The sequence below is a fragment of the Staurois parvus genome, unplaced genomic scaffold (assembly GCF_062004578.1).
Source record: "Staurois parvus isolate SC_StPar_1 unplaced genomic scaffold, SC_StPar_1.0 ptg000439l, whole genome shotgun sequence".
Classification (NCBI taxonomy): domain Eukaryota; kingdom Metazoa; phylum Chordata; class Amphibia; order Anura; family Ranidae; genus Staurois; species Staurois parvus.
In genome coordinates this window covers 2,141,910-2,164,587 of record NW_028318235.1, presented here as the reverse complement: position 1 = coordinate 2,164,587, position 22,678 = coordinate 2,141,910, and the positions used below count along the sequence as shown (strand labels likewise).

At 45.2% G+C, this 22,678-nt stretch overlaps 1 protein-coding gene across 6 annotated transcripts in view; it reads right to left on the bottom strand.

Moving 5' to 3' along the window:
- The window catches only part of MPND (MPN domain containing), a 303,470-nt gene that overhangs the window by 2,458 nt on the left and 278,334 nt on the right, over nt 1–22,678 (bottom strand). Inside the window, exon 14 of one of the 6 annotated variants that reach the window (XM_089687868.1) lies at nt 20,230–20,472. The exons of the other annotated variants lie outside the window; for them this stretch is intronic. Coding sequence (XP_089543994.1) covers nt 20,464–20,472 — 9 coding nt within the window. The 3' untranslated portion in view covers nt 20,230–20,463. Of the gene's footprint in view, nt 1–20,229; nt 20,473–22,678 lie in introns of those variants that run through there. 6 annotated transcript variants of the gene reach the window in all.

Genomic DNA, 22,678 nt, shown 5'->3' with positions numbered 1-22,678 from the left:
ATAGCAACAAGAAAATTCAAAAGAAATGCATGCCTAGCAAATTATGCACTGATTTGCATGTTCATGAGGGAAATAAGTATTTGATCCCCTATCATTCAGCAGGATTTCTGGCTTCCAGGTGTCTTTCATACAGGTAACAAGCTGAGATTAGAAGCAGTCTCTTAAAGGGAGTGCTGCTAATCTCATTTGGTACCTGTATAAAAGACACCGGTCCACAGGAGCAATCAAACAATCAAAATCCAAACTCTCCACCATGGCAAAGACCAAAGAGCTGTCCAAGGATGTCAGGGACAAGATTGTAGACCTACACAAGGCTGGACTGGGCTACCAAACTATCGCCAAGCAGCTTGGTGAGAAGGTGACAACAGTTGGTGCAATCATTCGCAAATGGAACAAAGACAAAACAACTGTCAGTCTCCCTAGGTCTGGTGCACCATGCAAGATCTCACCTCGTGGAGTGTCAATGATCATGAGAACAGTTACACGTAAGGATCATGTCAATGATCTCCAGGCAGCTGGGACCACAGTCACCAAGAAAACAATTTGTAACACACTACGCCAACAAGTATTGAAGTCCTGCAGTGCCCGCAAGGTCCCTCTACTCAAGAAAGCACATGTCCAGGCCCGTCTTGAAATTTGCCACTGAACATCTGAATGATGCAGAGGAGGACTGGTTGAAAGTGTTGTGGTCAGATGAGACCAAAATCGAGCTGTTTGGCACCAACTCAACTCGCCATGTTTGGAGGAATGCTGCCTATGACCCCAAGAACAGCATCCCAACTGTCAAACATGGTGGTGGAAACATTCTGTTTTTCTGCTAAGGGGGCAGGACAACTGCAACACATCAAAGGGACGATGGACGGGGCAATGTACCGTCAAATCTTGGGTGAGAATCTTCTTCCCTCAGCTAGGGCATTGAAAATGGGTCGTGGATGGGTGTTCCAGCATGACAATGACCCAAAACACAAGGCCAAGGCAACAAAAGTGTGGCACAAGAAGCACATTCAGGTCCTGGAGTGGCCTAGCCAGTCTCCACACCTTAATCCGACTGAAAATCTGTGGAGGGAGCTGAAAATTCGAGTTGCCAAATGTCAGCCACCAAACCTTAATGACTTGGAGAGGATCTGCCAAGAGGAGTGGGCCAAAATCCCTGCGCCCTGAGATGTGTGCAAACCTGGTGGCTAACTACAGGAAACATCTGACCTCTGTGATTGTCAACAAGGGATTTGCCACCAAGTACTAAGTCATGTTTTGTGATGGGGATTAAATACTTATTGTAACGGAACCGGATCCCGACTGCACTAGGGTATTTCTGTTAGACTTTTGCTTCCCTGTCCGAACACAGATTCCCGGACACCACCCTGACCATACAGGAAAATAGACAGCACCAGACTCTTCTTATGACAGGAAGTCAACTCCTTTATTTTTACACAAACACAAAATATTTACACAGGGCGGGGAAACACAACCAGGAACAGGGAACACATCATCAGCCTGTCCCTATGAGGGGGAAGGGCTGCTGGAAACACCCCCCACCCAACCAAGACACAGAACAATGGGACGCAGCACATGGCAGAGAACAATGGACAACCATGTGGCAGAGAACAATGAAAAACCACATGGCAGTGAACAAAGGACAACACACCTGTCAGGAAAGGCCTGCCCATAGTGTAGGTGAAGCTCCACGGCACACAAATATGCGCATGTGCAGAGTTCTTGCAAGCCGAGCAGATGTGCAGGCACTTGGGCATAGGCGTGTGCCTGTCACTAATGCTGGCGCCAAAAGGGCTATTTAAACTGTCTGCTGTAGTTGTATCATTGCCGTATGGTCTTTTCCCCTGCACGTGTTTACGGACTCCCGTGATTGACTCCTGTTACCAAACCAGCCTGTTCCTGACTTCTGCTTGATTGCCTCCTGCCCTGACCTCTGGCTTGTCCTCGGATTATTCTTCTGCCTGCTCTTGTCTGATTGATCTTCTGTTACTGAACCTGGCCTGTGACCCGACTACTCTCCCTCCTGACGCTATAAGCCTGATCTGCCTCACCAATATCGAACCCAGCTCGTCTGGCCCTGCATCCTCAGCACGCTGTGCTACAGCATCCATCCATCCCGCACCAACTCATCAGCCCACCAGCTGTTACTAGACTGATCTCAGGCACTCATACCCCACCGTGCACCTGCGACCGCTGTCTCACCATCAGTGGTCCTTGAGCTGGAGTTGTACGGGAAGCCTGCCTCTTCATGTCAGGCTCACTATCCAGGTACGTGACAGTACCATACGGCCATGACTGAGCCTGCAAGAGCACCTTCACCTCTGGATGAAATATGTCATCTCCTGGCAGCACTAACTCAAGCAGTTAAGACTCAGCAGGATGGATATGCGCACCTGGAGGAACGCATGCAAACCCTGGCTACACCTGCTCCGGTGTCTGCGAATTCTGCTACTCCAGCCACAGCCGGGGCTCCCACAGAATCCCTCGCTAATGCAGTTGGCATGATGACTCTACCTGAACCCCGTGTACCCACTCCTGAGCGGTTTAATGGAGACCGAAGCAAGTTTAGAGCGTTCCGCAACGCATGTCAACTTTACTTCAACTTCCAGCCAAGAATCTTCCCTACAGAGACTGTTAAAGTGGGGTTCATTATTTCCCTGCTTCAACTTGAACCACAAGCTTGGGCCCATCGTCTGTTAGAAAGTCATCATGCACATCTAAACACTGTGACCACTTTCTTTGATGCAATGGCCCAGCTATATGATGATCCACAATGGACCACCACAGCTGAAGCAGCATTACATGCGCTCCAACAGGGTCGCCGAGCGGCTGTGGACTACGTCACGGACTTTAGATGTTGGAGTGCGGACACTAATTGGAACGACGCTGCCCTGCATCACCAGTTTCGCTTGGATCTGGCTGAGGCCCTCAAAGACTAACTTGCCTGAGCTGACATACCAGACTCTCTGGAGGATTTGGTCACGCTATCTATGCAGATCGATCGTCGCCTACGTGAACGCAGGTTAGAAAGGTCCAACCAAGTTCCTAGGCCTACATGGATGCTACCTAAGATTCCAGCCCAGCCTAGTTCCCCTTCTAGAAATTTTGATCCTGAGACATCAGACGCACCCGAACCCATGCAGCTTGGTCTGATTCGTCCATCACTGACTCCTGAAGAATGCCAGCGCCGCCGAGTAAACAACCTCTGCCTATACTGTGGAGAAACTGGCCATTATGTGCGTTCCTGCCCAGCTAAGCTGCGTAAGTGCATCTCCATCTCTTCAGCTACTCATCCACCATTTTTTACCAGCTCAACTCATATGGCTGTTCCTATTTCCTTCCAGCTTCCTGGAAGAACCGTGTCGGTGACCGCAATTATTGATTCTGGGGCTTGCAGCTGCTTCATTGATCTATCCTTTGCAGCCTGGCAACACATCCCTCTACAGCTAAAGGAACAAGGGCTTAACATATTTCTTGCTGATGGGTCTTGTATCATGTCCGGACTGGTAAACAATTAGACCCCGCCACTCCTGACTACCATAACTAATCACCATCAGTAACTATTACGCCTAGACGCAATTGCCTCTCCCTTGTCTGTCATTCTGGGCCTACCCTGGCTACAGGCTCACAACCCACAGATTAACTGGAAGATTGGGAAAATTCAGTTTTCTTCCCCATACTGCCAAAAACACTGCTTACCCATGGCACCTTCACCCAGATCCACACTACTTTGCATGGACTCTGATGCTGGGCTTGCCCAAATAGCTCCACCAGTCTATCATGACTACTTGGATGTCTTTAGTAAACGAGGAGCAGACACGCTTCCTCCTCAACTATATTATGACTGTCCGATCGATCTACTTCCAGGATCCGAAATTTCGTTGGGCGCATCTTTCCCTTATCTGAACGGGAATTAGGAGTATTGAAGGGATATATTGAGTAGAACCTTCAAAAAGGATTCATTCGCCCCTCCACATCCCCGGCAGGGGCATGAATATTCTTTGTAGAAAAGGACCAATCCTTATGGCTTTGTGTGGACTGTCGAGAACTAAATTTAATTACAGTAAAAAAACATTACCCCCTTCCCTTGGTTCCCGAACTCTTTCAAGGACTTAAAACTGCAGTCATTTTTACGAAATTAGACTTAAGAGGAGCCTATAATTTGGTTCGTATTCAGGAAGGGGATGAATGGAAAACTTCTTTTCGCACCCGATTCAGCCACTTTGAATATTTAGTCATGCCATTCGGATTGTGCAACGCACCTGCCACCTTCCAGCATTTCATTAATGATATTTTCAGAGACTACCTTGACATCTTTGTCGTATATCTAGACGACAGCCTGATATTTTCCACATCCTTGAAGATCCATCAAGAGCATGTTAAGGATGTCTTGGGATGACTTCGTCAGCACGGATTGTATGCCAAGGCTGAGAAATGCAATTTTGAACGGCAAAGCATCCCATTCCTCGGACTGATCATCTCCACAGCTGGAATCGAAATGGATCCACAGAAAATCTCAGCAATCCTGGACTGGCCAGTCCCCTCAGATAAAAAGGGAATCCAACGGTTTGTAGGCTTCGCCAGTCTTTATCAAAAGTTCATTAAAAACTTCTCAGCCATAATCTCACCCATTACCCAACTCACCAAACTCGAGGTCCGTTTCCACTGGACCCCTGAAGCACAGGCCGCCTTCAAATCCCTGAAGGAACTATTTACAGCTGCTCCTATTCTAAGCCATCCGGATTCCATACTGCCTTATATCCTAGAGGTAGATGCATCAGAAAACGCAGCTGGGGCAGTTCTTTCCCAACGGAAAGGACTCAAAGAATTGATGCACCCAGTAGCTTTTTTTTTCATGGAAGCTCTCTTTGGCTGAAAGGAACTACGACGTAGGGGACCGGGAGCTTCTGGCAATTAAAGTAACCCTGGAAGAATGGAGATACTTGCTAGAAGGGGCCATCCAATCTTAATTTATACAGATCACAAAAATCTTAAATACCTAAGGACTGCTAAACGGCTCAAACCACGTCAGGCCAGATGGGCACTTTTTTTCTCCAGATTTACCTTCCATATTACTTATAGGCCAGGGTCCAAGAACACCAAACCTGATGCACTTTCAAGCATGTTTGAGGATCCGAAGGATACCCCAATGCCAGATACCATTTTGCCAGCAGGAAACTTTCTGTTACTACAGACCAGCCTTTTATTCCAACTACAGCAGGCATCGGCAGGAGCATCCAGTCCACCCGGAGTTACAGTCCAGAGCAAGGATGGGCTTCTATGGAAAGGAGAACAAATTTTGGTACTTGAAGAAATGCGGACCCTTGTTCTTGGGTATTGCCATGACCACCCATTAGCAGGTAACTTCGGGGTCTCCAAAACGTTAGAACTAGCACAACGCACATTCTGGTGGCCAGATATGGTAAAAAACTGTAAAGCCCATGTAAAAACGTGCACCATCTGCACCCGAAATAAAACCACCCAAAATACACCATGTTCCAAATTATTACGCAAATTCTATTTAACTGTCACAAAGATTAAATATTTTGTTTTTCAGTTTAACTCATGGATGGCATTGTGTCTCAGGGCTCTTTTGATCACTGAAAACAATCTCGGACACCTGTGATAATTAGATTGGCAGATGAGCCCAATTTAAGGAAAAACTACTAAAGGAGGGTGTTCCACATTATTAAGCAGAGCACCATTTTCAAGCAATATGGGGAAGAAAAAGGATCTCTCTGCTGCCGAAAAGAGTGAATAGTTCAATGCCTTGGACGAGGTATGAAAACATTAGATATTTCATGAAAACTTAATCGTGATCATCGCACTATTAAGAGATTTGTGGCTGATTCAGAGCACAGACGGGTTTCTGCAGATAAAGGCACATTGAGGAAGTTTTCTGCCAGATCCATGCATCTGATCAAGAGAACAGCTGCTAAAATACCATTACATAGCAGCAAACAGATATTTGAAGCTGCTGGTGCCTCTGGAGTCCCACGGACATCAAGGTGTAGAGTCCTCCAGAGTCTTGCAACTGTGCATAAACCTTCTATTCGGCCACCACTAACCAATGCTCACAAGCAGAAACGGCTGCATTGGGCAGAAAAATACAGTCGGGTCCATAAATATTGGGACATCGACACAATTCTAACACTTTTGGATCTATACACCACCACAATGGATTTGAAATGAAACGAACAAGATGTGCTTTAACTGCAGACTGTCAGCTTTAATTTGAGGGTATTTACATCCAAATCAGGTGAACGGTGTAGGAATTACAACAGTTTGCATATGTGCCTCCCACTTGTTAAGGGACCAAAAGTAATGGGACAAAATAATCATAAATCAAACTTTCACTTTTTAATACTTGGTTGCAAATCCTTTGCAGTCAATTACAGCCTGAAGTCTGGAATGCATAGACATCGCCAGACGCTGGGTTTCATCCCTGCTGATGCTCTGCCAGGCCTCTACTGCAACTGTCTTCAGTTCCTGCTTGTTCTTGGGGCATTTTCCCTTCAGTTTTGTCTTCAGCAAGTGAAATGCATGCTCAATCGGATTCAGGTCAGGTGATTGACTTGGCCATTGCATAACATTCCACTTCTTTCCTTTAAAAAACTCTTTGGTTGCTTTTGCAGTATGCTTTGGGTCATTGTCCATCTGCACTGTGAAGCGGCGTCCAATGAGTTCTGAAGCATTTGGCTGAATATGAGCAGGTATTGCCCGAAACACTTCAGAAATCATCCTGCTGCTTTTGTCAGCAGTCACATCATCAATAATTACAAGAGAACCAGTTCCATTGGCAGCCATACATGTCCACGCCATGCCACTACCACCACCATGCTTCACTGATGAGGTGGTATGCTTAGGATCATGAGCAGTTCCTTTCCTTCTCCATACTCTTCCCATCACTCTGGTACAAGTTGATATTGGTCTCATCTGTCCATAGGATGTTGTTCCAGAACTGTGAAGGCTTTTTTAGATGTCGTTTGGCCAAACTCTAATCTGGCCTTCCTGTTTTTGAGGCTCACCAATGGTTTACATCTTGTGGTGAACCCTCTGTATTCACCCTGGTGAAGTCTTCTCTTGATTGTTGACTTTGACACACATACACCTACCTCCTGGAGAGTGTTCTTGATCTGGACAACTGTTGTGAAGAGTGTTTTCTTCACCAGGGAAAGAATTCTTCGGTCATCCACCACAGTTGTTTTCCGTGATCTTCTGGGTCTTTTGGTGTTGCTGAGCTCACCGGTGCGTTCCTTCTTTTGTAGAATGTTCCAAACAGTTGTTTTGGCCACGCCTAATGTTGTTGCTATCTCTCTGATGGGTTTGTTTTGTTTTTTCAGCCTAATGATGGCTTGCTTCACTGATAGTGACAGCTCTTTGGATCTCATCTTGTGAGTTGACAGCAACAGATTCCAAATGAAAATTGCACACTTGAAATGAACTCTGGACCTTTTATCTGCTCATTGTAATTGGGATAATGAGGGAATAACACACACCTGGCCATGGAACAGCTGAGAAGCCAATTGTCCCATTACTTTTGGTCCCTTAACAAGTGGGAGGCACATATGCAAACTGTTGTAATTTCTACACCGTTCACCTGATTTGGATGTAAATATCCTCAAATTAAAGCTGACAGTCTGCAGTTAAAGCACATCTTGTTTGTTTCATTTCAAATTCATTGTGGTGGTGTATAGATCCAAAAATGTTAGAATTGTGTCGATGTCCCAATATTTATGGACCTGATTGTACATGAAGACTAATTTTCAAACAGTCCTGTTCACTGATGAGTGCCGTGAAACCCTGGATGGTCCAGATGGATGTAGTAGTGGATGGTTGGTGGACGGCCACCCTGTTATAACAAGGCTGCGAAGTAAGCAAGGCGGTGGTGGAGTCATGTTTTGGGCCAGAATCATGGGAACAGAGCTGGTCGGCCCCTTTAGGGTCTCCAAAGGTGTAAAGATGACCTCCGCAAAGTATGTGGAGTTTGACTGACCACTTTCTTCCCTGGTACAGAAGGAAGAATATGCTTTCCTGTAATAAAATCACCTTCATGCATGACAATGCACCATCTCATGCTGCAAAGAATACCTCTGCATCAATGGCTGCTATGGGGATAAAAGGAGAGAAAGTCATGGTGTGGCCTCCATCCTCCCCTGACCTCAATCCTATTGAGAACCTTTGGAGCATCCTCAAGCAAAATATCTAGGAGGGTGGGAGGCAGTTTACATTTAAACAGCAGCTCTGGGAGGCTATTCTGACATCTTGCAAACAAATTCAAGCAGAAACTGTCCAAAAACTCACAAGTTCAATGGATGCAAGACTTGTGAAGCTGCTTTCAAATAAGGGGTCCTATGTTAAAATTTAACGTGACCTGTTAAAATGTTTAAAAAGTTAAAATATTGTTAAAAGTTTGATTGAAATAGCTTTTGATTTCAGTAAATATGCTGCAAACACAACAAATGACAATTTTCAGTTCTTTACAACCTATAAAGTGTTTTGAAACTTGCTGTGCGTAATAATTTGGAACAGTACATTGTAAGTTTATGTTTAAAAAAAAATACTGTTATTAGGAGGTTTGTTCAATAACATCATTATTTACATCAATTATTTAGGTAAATTAGAAAAATATCATTTGCATAATAATTTGGAACAGGGTGGAAAGCCTGGGGATTGCTCAGACCTCTGTCTGTACCTGATAGCAATGGACTTTATAGTTGAACTTCCACCTTCAGAAGGATGTACTGCTATCTTCGTGGTAGTAGACCGATTATCAAAGATGGCCCATTTTTTGCCCCTGAAAAATACTTTCCGCTTTTGAAACTGTTCGGGTCTTTATCAAAGAAATTGTCAGGCTCCATGGGATTCCTGTAAACATTGTTTCAGATCGTTTCAGATTATTGTTCAATAACATCATTATTTACATCAATTATTTAGGTAAATTAGAAAAATATCATTTGCATAATAATTTGGAACAGGGTGGAAAGCCTGGGGATTGCTCAGACCTCTGTCTGTACCTGATAGCAATGGACTTTATAGTTGAACTTCCACCTTCAGAAGGATGTACTGCTATCTTCGTGGTAGTAGACCGATTATCAAAGATGGCCCATTTTTTGCCCCTGAAAAATACTTTCCGCTTTTGAAACTGTTCGGGTCTTTATCAAAGAAATTGTCAGGCTCCATGGGATTCCTGTAAACATTGTTTCAGATCGAGGAGTACAGTTCACATCGAGATTCTGGAGGGCACTATGTGAGACCCTGAAAATCGAGCTGTCCTTTTCTTCAGCCTATTGCCCACAAACCAACGGACAGACCGAACGGACTAATAAGACCCTGGAGCAGTACATCCGGTGTTATACTTCTTTTGTCCAAGATGATTGGGTATCGCTCTTGCCCCTGGCAGAGTTTGCATACATTAATTCCAGCCATTCTGCCACCGAACAATCTCCTTTTTTTTCTAATTATGGGTTTCACCCTACCTTTTTACCTGACCTTGTGCCGGAAACTTCTGTCCCTGCTGCTCAAGAAACACTAAATTTCTTTGTTACTAAGAAATTGTTAAAGGAGACGGTCACAAAAGCCCAGGAGGACAACAAGAAGGTCTTCGATAGGAGTAGGGGAGAACTGATTCTGCACCCAGGAGACCAGGTCTGGCTTGCCACAACCAACCTGAAAATGGCATGTCCTTCAAGGAAGCAGGCACCTAAGTTTGTGGCACCATTTCCGGTAAGATGCAAAATTAACGATATCTCTTATGAGTTAGCACTACCGGAATCCCTTAGGGTGCATCCAGTTTTTCACGTATCACTACTAAAACCTGCAGTACCAGATCCCTTTTCTAATCAAAGGTCAAGGCCCCCTGAGCCTATAAGTATTGACGGAGAGGAGGAATTTGAGTTCGAGGCTGTTGTGGACTGTAGGAAAAGTAGGGGCCAGACACAATACCTGATCAAATGGAAGGGGTATGGGCCAGAGGAAAATTCATGGGAACCTGCACAGAACGTGCATGCTATGGACTTAATTCATGAGTTTTTTTCTTACCCACCCACAAAAAAGGAGCCAATTGGGCATCCTGAGGCTGCCCATAGGGAAGGGCAATGTCCGGAAAGGCCTGCCCATAGTGCAGGTGAAGCTCCACGGTGCAAAAATATGCGCAGAGTCCTTGCAAGCAGAGCAGATGTGTAGGCACTTGGGCATAGGCTTGCGCACTCGCGCATGCGGGTGTGCGCGCCTGTCACTAATGCTGGTGCCAAAAGGGCTATTTAAACTGTCTGCTGTAGTTGTCTCATTGCCGTATGGTCTTTTCCCCTGCTCGTGTTTCCGGACTCCCGTGATTGACTCCTGTTACCAAACCAGCCTGTTCCTGACTTCTGCTTGATTGCCTCCTGCCCTGACCTCTGGCTTGTCCTCGGATTATTCTTCTGCCTGCTCCTGTCTGATTGATCTTCTGTTACTGAACCTGGCCTGTGACCCGACTACTTTTCATCCTGCCTGATCTGCCTCGCCAATATCGAACCTGGCTCATCTGACCCTGCATCCTCAGCACGCTGTGCTCCAGCATCCATCCATCCCACCCGCACAGCTACATCTGCAACCTGCTCTTGCCTGCAAATGATCAGCCCATCAGCTGTTACCGGACTGATCTCAGGCACTCATACCCCACCGTGCACCTGTGACCGCTGTCTCACCATCAGCAGTCCTTTAGCCGGAGTTGTACGGGAAGCCTGCCTCTTCACGTCAGGCTCACTATCCAGGTACGTGACAACACCAATACACAATAGACATTCCCACCCTGTACCCCTTAACAGGCACAGGGTCGGTTAAACATAGGAATTTGTGAAGATGATACAGGGGTCCCCCCACCCCCAAAAGTCACTGCCGTCACATATCTCCCCTTTCGGCAGGAGATTAACGCAGGAGTAAATCCCAGACGGATGTACTCTGAAGTTAGTCTGTACCTCCAGTCCCTCAATACCAGCACCCACACAGTACCCCATGCAAATTGTCCCACACCAAGCATTACTCACCCAGCCAACCTCTGCCTCTCCCGTAGAACATACCCGCCACTGGGGAGAAGTACGGACTGGTCCTTCTCCCTGGAGTCCTCTCAGCCGCTGGAGCGATGATGGTGGCTGGGCCGGCTCCATCAGGCGGTGGGGGATCTGGGCTGTCTGCCCAGCATCCCTGGGGTATCCAGGCGGTGACTGTAGTCTCATCCACTTTGACTTGATGGACATCCCCCAGTGTTTGCAAAGTAAGGCTGACATCCTCTTGTCCCAATGTCCTTTTCTGGGGTTGTGACAGTGTAGACCGAAGTCCCATCCACGGACATCAGCTCAAGCTGCCGTTGTGAGGTGCCGATTGCATCCTCTTCCTGTAGCTCCTGCGGTGATGATTGTTGTGGGCAGAGGTCAACCACGCCATGCCCTGATGCCAGCTCTTCTGCGAGAGGCGTGCCGGCTGGTTCCTCCTCAGTAGAAAAGTCAATCAAATCCCCAGTCTCTGGAACTGGTGTCTGGGGATAGGGCTTCACCTTCTCCTGTCCGTGGAATTCAGAAGATGTTACCAGTTCTGGGCAGAGTTCAGTAATGTTTGGCCCTGTTGCCAGGTTTTATGCTTGAGGCTTACCAGGTTGTTTTTCCTCAGCAAAGAAGTCTATCAAATCCCTAGTCTCTGGAATTTCCACTGTCGATTCGTGGACATGCTGCCGAACACGTTTTAGCAGTTCCCTGTTTCCAGAAACAGTTCTTTCTTCAGCAGGTATTCCAGATCTGGTTCAAGCTCTGAGACCCCTGTGAGACCGAACATAGCCTCTCTGTCTTCTCGCAACTCCTCCAGGGTAGGTTCTCCATCGCCAAACACAAAATGATCTGTAAGGCTCTCCCACAGCAATCCAAGCCCACCAAAGTCATGTCCCTCAGGAGAGCACTCTGTTGACACCCCTAAATATTCCTGCTCTGTGTACCATTGCAAAGCCCGATATCTGTTGTACAGTTGTATCTCCTGCTGGACCAGCCTGTCCGACTCAGTCACCCACTGCTCCTGGGGTCGCTCTCCCAAAAATGGCATCCGTAACTTCCGATGGTCCCTGGCCCTTTTCCCTGGGGTTGGATAGCACTTGCCTTTGTCCATACCAGCAGCCTGGAGGGCTCCTCTCCAAAGGACCTCCCAAATCCGCTGCCTGAGCTCTAGGTACTGATCCGTAGACACAGTCTTGGGGTATGTTGCAAGAACAGTCTGCAGCAGCCCTTGGAACTCTGATACCAGGTCCATATCTCCACTGGGGTGACTGACGTCTCCTTTCCTGATCTTGAATCCCGGTGGTGGTTTGGACGTGTTCACAGCTTGGAAGCACAATCCCACCGCTTGCAACCAATGTAACGGAACCGGACCCCAGCTGCGCTAGGGTATTTCCGTTAGACTCTCGCTTCGCTGTCCGAACACAGATTCCTGGACACCACCCTGACCATACAGGAAAATAGACAGCACCAGACTCTTCTTATGACAGGAAGTCAACTCCTTTATTTTTACACAAACACAAGATATATACACAGGGTGGGGAAACACAACCAGGAACAGGAAACACATCATCAGCCCGTCCCCATCAGGGGAAGGGCTGCTGGAAACACCCCCCACCCAACCAAGACACAGAACGATGGGACTCAGCACATGGCAGAGAACAATGGACAACCACATGGCAGTGAACAATGGACAACACACCAATACACAATAGACATTCCCACCCTGTACCCCTTAACAGGCACAGGGTGAGTTAAACATAGGAATATGGGAAGATGATACAGGGGTCCCCCCACCCCCAAAAGTCACTCCCGTCACACTTATTTCCCTCATGAACATGTAAATCAGTGCATAATTTGTTAGACGTGCATTTTTTTTAATTTGTTGTTGCTATGCGGTCTCTGTGTTACGATACACCTACCATTCGATTTTTAGACTGATCATTTCTTTGTGAGTGGGCAAACATTCAAAATCAGCAGGGGATCATATCACTTACACCTTGTTCCAAATTATTATGCAAATGATATTTTTCTCATTTACCTAAATAATTGATGTAAATAACAGTCAGCATAATTCTCATGTTATTAACTATTAAGAGTACAATTCACATTTTATTGAACAAACCTCGTAATGATAACAGTATTTTTTTTAAACATAAAAAACTTACAATGCACTGTTCTAAATTATTACGCACAGTAAGTTTCAAAACACTTTATAGGTTGTAAAGAACTGAAAATTGTCATTTGTTGTGTTTGCAGCATATTTACTGAAATCAAAATCTATTTCAATCAAACATTTAATAACATTTTAACTTTTTAAACATTTTAACAGGTCACGTTACATTTTAATATAGGACCCCTTATTTGATAGCAGCTTCACAAGTCTTACATCCATTGAACTTGTGAGTTTTTGGACAGTTTCTGCTTGAATTTGTTTGCAAGATGTCAGAATAGCCTCCCAGAGCCACTGTTTGGATGTAAACTGCCTCCCACCCTCCTAGATCTTTTGCTTGAGGATGCTCCAAAGGTTCTCAATAGGATTGAGGTCAGGGGAGGATGGAGGCCACACCATGACTTTCTCTCCTTTTATCCCCATAGCAGCCATTGATGCAGAGGTATTCTTTGCAGCATGAGATGGTGCATTGTCATGCATGAAGATGATTTTATTACAGAAAGCATATTCTTCCTTCTGTACCAGGGAAGAAAGTGGTCAGTCATAAACTCCACATACTTTGCAGAGGTCATCTTTACACCTTCCAGGACCCTAAAGGGGCCGACCAGCTCTGATCCCATGATTCTGGCCCAAAACATGACTCCACCACTGCCTTGCTGACGTCGCAGCCTTGTTGGAACAGGGTGGCCGTCCATCAACCATCCACTACTCCATCCATCTGGACCATCCAGGGTTGCACGGCACTCATCAGTGAACAGGACTGTTTGAAATTTAGCCTTCATGTATTTTTCTGCCCAATGCAGCCGTTTCTGCTTCTGAGCATTGGTTAGTGGTGGCCGAATAGAAGGTTTATGCACAGTTGCAAGACTCTGGAGGACTCTACACCTTGATGTCCGTGGGACTCCAGAGGCACCAGCAGCTTCAAATATCTGTTTGCTGCTATGTAATGGTATTTTAGCAGCTGCTCTCATGATCCGATGCATGGATCTGGCAGAAATCTTCCTCAATGTGCCTTTATCTGCACGAACCCATCTGTGCTCTGAATCAGCCACAAATCTCTTAATAGTGCGATGATCACGCTTAAGTTTTTGTGAAATATCTAATGTTTTCATACCTCATCCAAGGCATTTAACTATTTCACTCTCTTCGGCAACAGAGAGATCCTTTTTCTTCCCCATATTGCTTGAAAATGGTGCTCTGCTTAATAATGTGGAACACCGTCCTTTAGTAGTTTTTCCTGATTGTTTTCAGTGATCAAAAGAGCCCTGAGACACAATGCCATCCATGAGTTAAACTGAAAAACAAAATATTTCATCTTTGTGACACTTAAATATAATTTGCATAATAATTTGGAACACAGTGTATTTCCTTCACTGTGTGTGTGTATATGTGTGTGTGTATATATATACCATTTATGGAATACCATACCATTTATGGAATTTACAGGTAGGTCAAAATTCTCTTTTCCTGACAGAATCCATGGCAGCATACGTATGTAGTCCCGCCCTCTCCTCTCCTATATGACCCCACTCCCATAAATTTTTGCTCGCCAGAGGCCATGTTCTTTTTTTGTTGTCTTACTATGGACCTAGTGCAAGTTTTACCTGGTTCCCGCATACAGATGGTCTGTGAGGTGACGTGCCACTTGCCAGTTCCACGGGTCCCCAGCTAAAAGCGAGGTATTGGACGTGGCGGATGGATGCGGTGGCGAAGCAAGTGTCCCCTCATCAATTCCAGCGTTCCCCAGCTGGGTGTAATAGACAAGCAGTTGTCTGTGCCTAGCAACTTGGGCTGGATAGCCTGCTAACAGCGGGTGGCCATCTAGTGCCCCGAACGGACGAGGCAGTCTCCAAGGCATGCGGTTGTGGCTATGCATGTTTGCTAATCAGTGCCCTCTGTTCAGGTCTTATTTCTTTTGCCACTTGTTTGTTCCTTTGTCATTCCCTGATGCTAGTGGGTGCCTGGAGTGCAATGCTGTACTCCAGTCCACCTCTTCCTGGTCCTGAGCAGTCTCTAGTGCACTGCGCATGTGTGAGCTGGCCTCAGAACGAGGATGGCAGCGCTCGCGCATGCATGCGGGAGTTCCAGGGTCCGGAGCATGCGCAGTACAGTGGCGGTGATGTCATAGCTTTGGTGGCACATTTAAACAGCTGCCAAAGCTGTTCTGTTTGGGAAATCCCACAGGCTGAATGCGGTGGCTTCGCCAAGCGCTGTGGTCCAATGTGAAGATCAGTACCTGCAACCTCCTGGTGGTCTGCTGGGATTCTGCATGTCATGTTTTTTTTTTTTTTTTTTTTTTTTTACAGCTTGGTTGCCTTTGCAGCTGAATGTGCCACCGCCTCCTTGTGACCAGGTACTGACAGGCGACTTTATCCTCTTGATCCCCCACTGGCGCTTTTCTGTGACTTTTAACTGTCCCCTGTTCTGTCTTTTTTTTTTTTTTCTCTCTCTCTCAGCCCTTCTAGGTCCGATCGCCACTATACAGCACACAATGACAGAAGTGCTTCCAGGTCTCTGCGCCATCACTCGTCCTCTAAATCCGGACATCACAGGTCTCCTTCCAACTCCAGGCATCATAGGAGAAGCTCTCGTTCCTCCTCTAGGCATCGCAGTAAGGGGCACGTTGGCCGCTCCAATAGGAAACCTTGCTGGGGGTGTAGATCTCAGGTTCCTGACAACAGGTCATTATGTGACTTCTGTTTTGTACGGGCGACCAGCGAGAGAGAAAGTGCCAACCAAAAGGTAGAGGCTTTGCTCAGACGGGTCGTTCTAGAGTCCCTGAAAGAAATTGGGACTAGTTGTGCCTGCAGCCCATTGGTTGGGATTGGAGCCTTCACAACCTAGCCACCTGTCAGCCGGAGCCTCAGACAGCGAGGTGGAGAGTGAGGATCCGTGTGTGCGACTTTGACTTTGCTTTGGTCTTGCCCTTAATCAAAGCAGCCAAAGAAGCCCTGAAGTGGGAAGAAGCCATGGAGTCTCCCCCTAAACACAGGAAATTCTTCAAACATCTAAGGAAGGATCATCCAAACTTTCCATTCCTGGAGGAACAAGGGGAAATTTTCACCAAGGACTGAAGCAATGTTGATAAGACGGCCTCCTTGCTGAACAAAGCAGCCAAGCTTTATCCATTCAAATCAGAGGACGTCAAACATTTTAGAATGAGCCCCTCTGTTGGATGCAGTCCTGATGAGGCTAGTCAAGCACGTTACCCTCCCTCTTGAGGTTTCGGTGTCCTTCAAGGACAACCTGGAAAGGAGAATCGATTCTGAGCTCAAGTGTATCTACACTACGGCAGGGATGGCTTGCAAGCTGGTGCTTGCCTTAGCGGCCTAATCTAAAGCTATGTAAGTGTGGTTGGATAACGTGGATGTGGCCCTCAGAGGAGTTCCAGAAGAGGTGGCCAGGAATTCAGCTATCCAGGAGCTGAGGTTGGGGGAGGCCTCAATTGACCTTACCCATCTGCTGGCTCGGGTTATGCTGTCCTCAATGACAGCCAAACGTGCATTGTGGTTTCAGCCCTGGTTGGCCAATCCGGCCTCTAAGCAGGCATGGCGCAAGATCCCCTTTGAGGGTTCCTCCCTGTTTGGGAACAACATGGACAGCGCTATATCCCAAGCTACAGGTGGGAGGTCCAGTTTTCTGCCTCAGGATCAGCGTCTGCTAGGCCAGAAGAAGGCTCAGCCCAGAAGTCAAGGCTCGGAATGAGCCAGGGACTCGCGCCTCTACAAGCCGGGCCACAAATTCAAGAGAAGCTGGAGGAGAAGCCAGTCATCTTTTCAGAAATTATCCAAGGGCTCAACCTCTGGAGGTCTTGAGGCCACAAAGTCCTTTTGAGATTGGGCCCTCTCAGGCAGGCCATGTGGGGGCACGCTTTCACCGCTTTCAGCATGTCTGGGGGTGGCTTCAATCCGGGACATCTGGACCATCAGCACGGTATCTGTAAGCCACAAGTATGCTGCCATGGAGTCCATAAGGAAAGGAAAATTACGGTAAGTATTTCATAGGAAATGTTCTGTTTTTTCCCCCAAAGAGCCATGGTTCTGTTTAAGGGAGCACAGGGCGCATTGCCTAGGAAGTGGTAGTTATGATGCCCTTTCTGGAACATTACCCAAGTTTTTTTAATCAAACTTGTTTACAGTGTACAAACAAAATGCATCTGTCCAATTTGTCTTGTCTTTTTGTTCATATTTAGAAGTTCTAAATGGGACAATTATGTCAGTGGTGGCTTCTTTGCAACATGTAGAATTAATGGCAAGATCTCAAAGTATAACTAAAGGTAACCTTTTTTTTTTTTTTTTTTTAGTTTTAGATAGTGGAACTGGATTTTCAGTTTTTATTGTTGTCTGTTGCCCAGTTAGGGAGATTCATCCTCCCTATTTGTCCTGATTACCATTCTCACTTAAAGTGAAAGTAAAAGAAAATCCCAAATTTTGGGCTGTCCTCAGAAAAGTAATGGAGGAAACAAATCTTCCAATTGGGACACTAGTTCTGGTGGCCTGGTGATTCCTCAAGAGATACCCTTAATTTGCAGGGATTTCCTCTTACTTCCTGTTTGGCTATGGGACAGGGAGTGAAGGTAAATCTCCCCAATGGGACAGAGATGGCAAAAATAAACCTTACAAGGGTTATAACTTTCCTTTACTCTGTCCAACATTAAAAAAAAAAATTAATACATTAACAAGATGGATTAATGCCAGAAAAGTGGGGCACCAGCTTTGATTTCCCCCCATGGTGTCTTTCTTTTAGTGGTTGCCTGAGTTTTGCAACTTTTGTGTTCTTATCCTTCAGAAGGAGGGTTTATTAAGAGCTGGACTTTCCTTTCTGCCTAGGTTCTCTTTGCAATTCAGTGAAGGTGGTTAGTGCATCATGGGTCTTTTGGCTATAGGTCTCTGTTTCCTAAGTATGCAAGGCAGCTACCTGGACTTTTATTCACATTTTACCAAGTTCCACCCTGTGAATGTTGTGGAAGTTCATGCTATTTTTGGATGCAAGGTCTCACAAGTGGTGGTCTGATCTAATCACACTATAGTCCTTGAAGGTTGCCTAGCTGCTTGATTACTTGATTGTACATTACAGAACACAAGAGAGTTAATTCTTAAAGTATTGGGTTATGCTCCATCACCAGGTGACTGGACCCTGGCAAAAAAGCAAAGCTTGACACTACCCATCATAACTCCTTCCACTCTCAGCATTGCCCCAATTTTTTTGTTAGTGTTTGTAGATGATGAACCTGTCTATCTCTGTTGAGACCGCCTTTTCTGCTTTAATGCACATATTTCTACGTGAATTGCTTTTCTCTGCTTAGCCTTGGTGCTCTAAAGCAGGGTCAGTGCTTAGCCTTGGTGCTCTAAAGCAGTGTCACATGCCTGATGAAGGGGTCCTGAGAGACTCCGAAATGTTGCCTTGCTATAACTATGTAATCATTAAAACTTTTGGACCCATATTGGTGATCCTCGGTGTCCTGGTGACATTCTCCCTTGCTGATTCTGTTTGGTTCCAGCCAACGGTCGTTGCAGCACTCGCTTATATACCATTTATAGCCATTTTTAACGCAGGTATGTGTGTGTTGGGATTGTACACTAGTTTTCCAGATTGGTCACTAGGGATGGTTATATTCCAGAGGGATAGTACTTTGACCTTTGTGAAAGAACGGTGAAGACCTGTAGGCTGTGCTGGCACTGTATCCCACATGCGGCACTCACTTTGGCAAGCAGTTGCATCTGTGTGTTAGTGGGATGATTTTTAGGTCCAGGGCTGTGGTCTGTTGAGGCAGAGACCAGTCCCATAAAGGCCTGTGGGGTATACATATCGAGGATTCAGGAAATTTCTCTCCCTGTCATTTTTTGCAAGGTCGCTATTGTCATGGCTATCACCTCAGTTAGGAGGCTTTCTGAACTTGCAGTTTTGTTATGTAAGAAACATTACTTCACAAGGACAAGGTTGTTTTGAGACCATGAACCTACTTCCTACCTAACATGGTCTCTTTGTCAGGATGTAGTGTTTCCTGCCTTTTGTCTGGACCCAAAAAATCCTAAAAAGAATGCTCTCCACTGCCTGGATGTAGTTACAGCTGTGCGAGTCTACCTCCCAGGCACAGTCTTGATTCATCAATCTGACACCTTGTTCCTGTTCCTCATCACTGAGGGGTATGACCTGAAAGATAGGATTCCTCCCTTTCCTGTGAACGCCACTCCACCCAAAGTGTCAGTGCTTCATGGGCTTTTCAACATCAGGCCTTGGTTTGCCAGATCTGTGAGGCGAACCACCTGTTCATCTGCTCACAACTTCTATAAGTTTTACTTGGTGGATATTCATGCCTCTGCAGATGCCAGCCTTGGTCAGAAAATCCTACAGGAGCTCTCTCAATTATTTTCCTTATTAAGAGAATTGTTCCTGTTATGTGTGTTAGTCATTGTTTGCTGTTGCCTGCCCCTCATGGAATAACTTTTGGAAGTTCCAATGGTCTGGGAAATAACTCCCCAGTGTCCTGTGATGTATGATTAAGAAAACGTGATTTTTGACTTGTAAAAAATGTTTTTGAATAAATCACAGGACACAAGTTGCTCCTTTCTGGTTTCACTCTGATATTGCTGACAAAACTTATGCACTGCTGGGAGTAGAAGGGGTCAAACTTTGCTATTTGCAAGTGTCCACCTAAAAAAAGTGTACCAAAACAAAAAGTCTCAGAATGGACTATTCTGTGTCCTGTTATATAATGCAAGAAAGGGGATTTATTTTTCTTGTCTGTTTTTTGCTTGGAAAGAAACTTAAAACGAAAATGTCTTTCAGCACTCTCAGCTTAGTACATGAACAACAGTCAAGTAAATATTTAAAAAGTACTTCTTCCCAATTCCTATTGGTGGAATCTCCAGAGTTTGATATAAAAAAAGTCCTGGCTCAGGATCGTGCTTACAAGTATTCAGCAGCCCTAATGATAGTTCATATGGAATGACGACCAGGGATGAATGGATGAGAGGATGCATGGATGGAGAGCTGTTATGAAATTCCACTGTTTGGCACATCAGATCTGGGAGGAATCCTCAACAGTATATAGAAGACAACAAGGTAGCCAAAGCACAGGATTTGGTAAAAATGTAATTTATTAAACAAATATCCAAACTTACATTCAAGTAAGAGAAGTGCTGCTTGGACATAGAGGGAAATGACAGTATATGTGTGAGAATGATGAACTCAGTCTACCGACCTGCTACAGCTGTCATCCACAGGAAACTGGACCTGTCGTGTAAGGATGGAAAGTAGCAGCATCAATGGCCGTCCTCAACAAACCTGAAATACATTGGGAAATGCAAAGGGAGCATGTACAATGTGTTTCAGAGGCCTCACCTCCTTAGTCAAGTACAACCAATTACAGGGCAGAAACCGTTCTTATACCGGGAGCTGAAAGCCGGTAAACAGGAGGTGAAAGTGAGGTGACAACTTTGAAATGACCCATTGGTAGGCTGACAGGCTGATATACAGTGGGGATCGAAAGTTTGGGCACCCCAGCTAAAAATTTGTATTAATGTGCATAAAGAAGCCAAGGAAAGATGGAAAAATCTCCAAAAGGCATCAAATTACAGATTAGACATTCTTATAATATGTCAACAAAAGTTAGATTTTATTTCCATTATTTACACTTTCAAAATAACAGAAAACAAAAAAATGGCGTCTGCAAAAGTTTGGGCACCCTGCAGAATTTATAGCATGCACTGCCCCCTTTGCAAAGCTGAGAACTGCCAGTGTCATGGATTGTTCTCAATCATCGTCTGGGAAGACCAGGTGATGTCAATCTCAAAGGTTTTAAATGCCCAGACTCATCTGACCTTGCCCCAACAATCAGCACCATGGGTTCTTCTAAGCAGTTGTCTAGAAAACTGAAACTGAAAATAGTTGACGCTCACAAAGCTGGAGAAGGCTATAAGAAGATAGCAAAGCGTTTTCAGATGTCAATATCCTCTGTTCGGAATGTAATTAAGAAATGGCAGTCATCAGGAACAGTGGAAGTTAAAGCAACATCTGGAAGACCAAGAAAAATATCAGACAGAACAGCTCGCAGGATTGTGAGAAAAACAATTCAAAACCCACATTTGACTGCACGATCCCTCCAGAAAGATCTGGCAGACACTGGAGTTGTGGTACACTATTCCACTATAAAGAGATACTTGTACACATATGGTCTTCATGGAAGAGTCATCAGAAGAAAACCTCTTCTACGTCCTCACCACTAAAATCATCATTTGAACTTTGCAAATTAACATATAGACAAGCCTGATGCATTTTGGAAACAAGTTCTGTGGACCGATGAGGTTAAACTTGAACTTTTTGGCCGGAATGAGCAAAGGTACGTTTGGAGAAGAAGGGGCACAGAATTGAATGAAAAGAACCTCTGTCCAACTGTTAAGCATGGGGTTGGATCAATCATGCTTTGGGGTTGTGTTGCAGCCAGTGGCACAGGGAACATCTCCAGAGTAGAAGGAAAAATGGATTCAATCAAATTTCAGCAAATTTTGGATGGTAACTTGATGCCATCTGTGAAAAAGCTGAAGTTAAAGAGAGGATGGCTTCTACAAATGGATAATGATCCTAAACACACCTAGAAATCCACGGGGGATTACATCAAGAGGCGTAAACTGAAGGTTTTGCCATGGCCTTCACAATCTCCTGACCTCAACATAATTGAAAATCTATGGATAGACCTTAAAAGAGCAGTGCGTGACAGACAGCCCAGAAATCTCAAAGAACTGGAAGACTTTTGTAAGGAAGAATGGGCAAAGATACCTCAAACAACAATTGAAAGACTCTTGGCTGGCTACAAAAAGCGTTTACAAGCTGTGATACTTGCCAAAGGGGGCAGTACAAGATATTAACTCTGCAGGGTGCCCAAACTTTTGCAGACACCATTTTTTTGTTTTCTGTTATTTTGAAAGTGTAAATGATGGAAATAAAATCTAACTTTTTTTGACATATTATAAGAATGTCTAATCTGTAAATTGAAGCCTTTTGGAGATTTTTCCATCTTTCCTTGGCTTCTTTATGCACATTAATACAAATTTTTAGCTGGGGTGCCCAAACTTTCGATCCCCACTGTATATGTCAAAGACCTGAAGCTCCAAACAGAAGGAGCAGCTTTATGCAAAATGTTTTCTTTTTTCTTTCTATTCAAAATTAAATAAGGGTAGTCCTGCCATGGAGAATTTTTGTGTATCTTTATGGAGAGATGTGTGTATACACATCCGTGTGTTTACACGAATGTGTGTACTGTATATGTATGTGTGTGTGTATATGTGTATGTATGTATATATGTATGTATGTGTATATATATATATATATAATATTGTGGCAGTGTGGCGACCTGTCACAGTGTAGAAAGGATATTTCAACTGGGATTCTCAACAAGGCAGGTTGAGGAACTCCAGGGTACTTGTTTAATGCAGAGGAAACTGGCTTTTCACTTTCCTCATTTGGTTGTAAAGTCCATTTTGGGACCTGGGGC